The 5,353-nt window shown below is 32.5% G+C and overlaps 1 protein-coding gene across 1 annotated transcript; it reads right to left on the bottom strand.

Annotated features, from left to right (window-relative positions):
- On the bottom strand, positions 410–3,323 carry LOC18591593 (GDSL esterase/lipase EXL3). The gene is made up of 5 exons (XM_018125431.1): positions 2,989–3,323; positions 1,663–1,793; positions 1,264–1,497; positions 906–1,161; positions 410–783 (listed from the first exon to the last, which is right to left on the bottom strand). The coding sequence occupies exons 1-5, from the start codon at positions 3,266–3,268 to the stop codon at positions 587–589; spliced, it is 1,098 nt and encodes a 365-aa protein (XP_017980920.1). The 5' UTR covers positions 3,269–3,323; the 3' UTR covers positions 410–586.

The following is a 5,353-nucleotide window of genomic DNA, read 5'->3' as shown; positions in this document are numbered from 1 at the left end:
TTCTCGAATTTTTCTAGTCGTTAAGGTATACTTTAAATCGTCTTTCTAGACCAGGGAAGTAAATGTTAATGAAAAAATTACTCTTTTCATTTAAAAAAAATTTTTTTTTGAGCTCCACAAAAATTAAAACAAAAACTATAATTTTGATAAAAAAATTTTATTTTGCCTTGCTCTCCTGTCATGATCAAATAAGAATGAATAAGAGGTTTGTGGGACTGACGTAAGAGTTAAGTAGATGTTTGATAATTTTTAATATAAAAAATTAAAAATATATATAAAAATAGATTTATAATAGAAAAAGATATCTAGAAAAGGAAAAAAGACTTTATTTTGAACAGACAAATGGACAAAAAAAAGAGACGGAAGGAGTGCAATCTAGAACATTACAAACTAAGTTGGGAACAAATAAAGATAAATTTGCATTTTCTCAGTGGAATGAAACTTACATAATATAACTTAGACTTGAATAAAGTTATAGCCAAATATTATATGGTCACAAATCCTCGAGAGACCATCTTAATTATGGGGTACAAAAATGAGCAGAAGAGAGCTTTTATTCTTCATATATGTATAATACGAGATTGCCTCAAAAGAAGTTGTTCACAAAATCCTGATCAAGGATTAGGGGAACGAGAACACTGTATGCCTTCTCAGTTGGATGATAACTGTCCCAGAAAATATATTTAGAGTCATCTGTGCATGTAGATGGACTCAGTTTATTACACAAAATTGCCACCTCTATGTTCCCTGTACCACAGCATCCTTTGTTTGCAACTTCAAAGCCTGAAAACACCAAAAATTAAAAGGTTTTTTTTTATATATAATTATTGACAGTAAATTAGAGACCAATTTGCCATTGTTTATCAATTTCTTCCTTGTGTAATATTTCTTAGGTCTAATTGTACCATATTTTTGAGGGTTTTCGATGAGTTGAAGCAGAGGATTGTAGACATCTGTGTACACGAATTTCCCATCAGGCAGGCTTGTTTGCAGGGAATTCAACACGGCGTATAGCTTTTTGTTGAATAACCTGGCGGCTTGGTTGTAATCTTCTGCACATTCCCTTTCGATTCCTCCTGCTAAAGTTCTCTGTGATGGCACACAGCCGATTGGTGGTGCACTGAACACCGCCATTCTTCGAGCTCCCAAAGCATATAGTTCCTTCCATATTAATAATCATAAATGAAAAAAGAAAATCAAAACAGTGATTAAGTTGTTGCAAAAGAAATTAATCGTGCATGTATGGCATGAAGACTTCATTACCTTGAAGAAGGTCTGACCCGAGTTGGCCATTAAATCAGTGTAAGCGGGAATGTCGTATTGCAATTTCCTGACTCGGAGAACAAAATATGTGTTGGCGATGTCATCGCTGCCGGCTACAATTAGATATAGACTCTTGGCTATGATGAAGTTTGTTCTCTCTTCTCCAACAAGAGCTTTCAGCTTGGCTATGTATTCTTTGAAGTGATCCAACTGGTCTGATAACGATATAACTGACTGATATTCAGGAAAAAAGAACATTGGTAAGAACAAGTAGTATTACGAAGAAAGGACGAAAGAAAACAAGCCTTTGATTAATTGATTGGTACATAATTTCTCTGTTTAAAGAGTAGAGTTCAAATCTCTCTCCTCCAATTTAAAAAAAAAAAGAGAGAATTATACCGCTAGTTTGGGTGTCATAGGATCATATCCAGTGCCACCTGAAGCAAAGGTTACTCCTGTTAGGAGATCTTGGGGTGTCAAAGTTGGATCCAAATACGCTGGCACAGTATCTTTAATTCCCATTTCTTTAGCTGAAAAGTAATAAAAAGGAAACAATTGATGAATTGGAAAGTAAGGCAATTGCATTCTAGAAGATTAAGAAAATGTTAAATAATAACCCAAAGCTTGATTAGGATTGAGATCAAGTTCCAATAATTGCTCTAGACTTCAAGGAGCAAATTCGAGAGCCACATTAATTACTTCAAAGAGAAGGCATATGAAAGACAATTAAAGCCATTTCTCGTCTTGAATTAGTGTTTCTCTTGGGAAATATTTTGGTGGTGGGTTTGTTTAGATGCCAATTACTAGGAAATTACGTTTACAATCCAATTCCAATTGAAGGAGATAGGAATTTCTATCTCTAGGTAATTGAATCACTGATTGCTAAACGTTCTAAACCTGGTCTGGTTTTAATTGCCATTGGGAGGATCAATAATTTGGGGTTTTGGATTTGAGGTAAATGGAATAATTGAGTCCATTAAATGCAAGCAAAACCAGTATATGGCCTTTCTGTAGTTTGTGATAATGGCATGGCTATTTTCTCACTACACAACAAATTTTAGTTTTAATTACTTTTTTTAAATAATATATTCTTTATATAGTAAAATTTTAAAATATAAAATTAAAAGTTATTAAATCTTTATTAGTGTATGTAATTTTTATAACTCCATTCTATTTATAATATTGTTAAAATTTTTTATAATACAATCAATTCCATTTCCATAAACATACGGTATATAAAGAGTACATAAAAATATTTATTTTATTAATACATGTTAAATATGCACTATCTTAAATTGAAATTGTTGTCACGTCTTTATCTTTGCAAACTGCGAGAAACTTCATTAATTAACCCCTTGTGAGGATATTAATAGTTCCATTACACTAACATAAAATTAAACCTTAATTTTTTAATGATCTAAATTCTATATATATACAAGTTTATTATCCATGTAAATTTCCAACAATTTTGAGTCAAGTTTATATTGCTATATCCTGAAACCGTATAATTTGGTTGTGCACAACATGTACATGTCACATGTTCCTCTTTTCTTCTTTACTCTTTGTTTTTTCTTTTGATATTGGACATGCAAGAACGTGTAACCAAGCACCTAACTCAGCACCACATGGTGATGCTAGTTTTCAGTTTAATTTTTTCGATCGAAACTCGGCTGTAAACTTAAACGAGAGGATCAAGCAGAGAGAGAGAGAGATTTTGATGGCTACCTATAATATCTGAAGGGATTTTTCCATTGCAAAATCTTCCCGTCGGAACTCCCCCGTCAAAGTCTTGGCCGTAAGGGAGGAAGTTGCACTTGATCAAAGTGGAGAGGTCGTTGTTGTTTCCAGCGTCGACAATCGAATCCCCAAAGACGATGACAGCAGGAACTGTTTCGTTCGGCGGTAACTTTACCAAAGCCTTTGTGCTGCATATCAAAAGCGCCAAAACCAAAAGATGGGAGACCAAATAGGTCAAGGAAGAAGAAGAAGAAAAGATCAGTTCCATGAAGACAGATTGCTGTGTGCGTGCTCTTTCAGGAAAAGTAGGTGAAATAGAGAGAAAAAGTTAAGATGGGATGGTTTGTGTTCCCACTCTTGCTCTCTGCTTATTTATACATGCAAATGAGGGAATTTCATTAAATGATCACGCAGGTGAAACTGGAAGGATCTAGCTAGTAGTTACAAGCAAAAAGCACAGGCGATTTTACTATTACCAGATTCGAATACAGAGGCAAAAACGGAAGAAGTTATGTTTTAATTATAAGAAGAAAAAATTAAATACATATATTATAAAGGAGGCGAACTGTTTTGCTTAAGTGTATGTACATTAAAGAAAAAACAATCTGTTATATATATATATATATATATATATATAATAAAATATTACTAANATATAAACATATAATTTATGTGACTTGACTAAATATAGATTAGTATTAAATACGTTAATATTATAGAATAACCAACCCTTCCGATAAAATAGTCATGGTATCAAGATCATGTTAAAAAGCACTACTACTTAATTCATACTATAATTTATCACATACTCTAGAAGGATTGAATATCATATATAAAAATAATGCTTAAGATATTATATATTAATACATAAACGTACATGAAATCATGGAAAACTTCGTCTAATTACTTAATTAAGTCTATCTAAATTACACTTTTCAGTTTAAAACCATCTCGAATCTCTTTTTTTTTTTTTTTTTGTCTTAAATGGTGTTTGTTAACAAAATTCTTTATAAAATTTGGATTTTTTTTATAGGTTAAATGATCCACGGTGACAGTTTTATCACAAAGAGAAACGAAAGATTAATCAAAATTAACTTAAGGTGCCAAACCCCCAAAACCACAAACGTGACAAGACCCAAAGGACAATTTAAGGTCGCAATCCACAACCGCTAACTGCCCTTAACAACCACAGCTCCCCCAGAGATTTTAGACATGGATTCCCCACCTTGAGATATATACAAGCGTCAAACAACAAAATAAAAAATGAACCTTACTTTTTCCTTCCTCTAATAATAAATTAATAATAATAATAATAATAATAATATGGATGATGTACCTTTGTCTTTGTTATTAATTATGGATTGATTCTTTCTCAAGCAATATTCATGGTTACAAAAATTTCAATGCATTATAATTTGACGTGTATATTCCTAACAGTTTTTCCTTCTTTTTTTTTTTCTAGTTTCTAATAACAATTGGGATTGAATTACCAATGGAACTATTTATTACTACAACGGGGATTTTGCATGAACCAAATTTTCATTCCCCCCATGCACCTTTCTTTTCTTAATTTCCTTTTGTTTTTATCTTTTCGTGGAAACCTTGGTGAGGAACATTTATTTACACTCAAAACAATTTCTGTTTCCATGTTTTAGAAGCAAAAGCATGTACTATTTATTTTTCTCCCCTTTTTCTTTTTTGGGTTAATTAGCTTGGGTTTCGTTTTTGGCAAGCAACATACTTAATTCCAGTAGTATACAAGTACTAAAGAAATCTATTCCCAATTCCCAACCAAGCCATACAAAAAAAAAAAAAAGAAAAAGAGAAAGAAAGAATCCTACTCTGACAAATTATTATTTGGGTGTTAATATTATCCAATGCTGGAGAAATTAAGCAGAAGCTGCTAAGATATTTTATCAGTTCTTGTTTACTCAAAATGATTAGCACTAATTATCAACTAAACAAAATATTATAAAAAAAACATATATATCAAGTCTAATTGTTGACACCAAAAGGGATTTTTGCCAATATATTTGTGACACGTGGTGAGATTCCTTTGAGCCAAGTAAAAGTGAAGCTGGCGACAGAAAGTGTATTTTTTTGATGATCTCGTGTCAAAAGCTGGAGAAGTGACTCTTATTCTTCATGCGGGGTTGGTGGGCTACCCTCATGCATGAAAGGCAATCCACACTGCTCCCTCGAAACTTCATTAATAATGGAAAAAACCCATGCTTTAAAAACAGATTAACTCACAAAGCTTTGCACATGTTCCTGCCTTACGTTTGTTTGGTAAACAACCAACGCTTGCCCACTCTAGAACTTATGTATATTCTTTGGTCCATCACTCTTCATT

The sequence above is a fragment of the Theobroma cacao genome, chromosome 8 (assembly GCF_000208745.1).
Source record: "Theobroma cacao cultivar B97-61/B2 chromosome 8, Criollo_cocoa_genome_V2, whole genome shotgun sequence".
In the NCBI taxonomy this organism is placed as follows: domain Eukaryota; kingdom Viridiplantae; phylum Streptophyta; class Magnoliopsida; order Malvales; family Malvaceae; genus Theobroma; species Theobroma cacao.
Note: the sequence above shows the minus strand (reverse complement) of the source record. Positions and strands in the feature narration are given on the sequence as shown.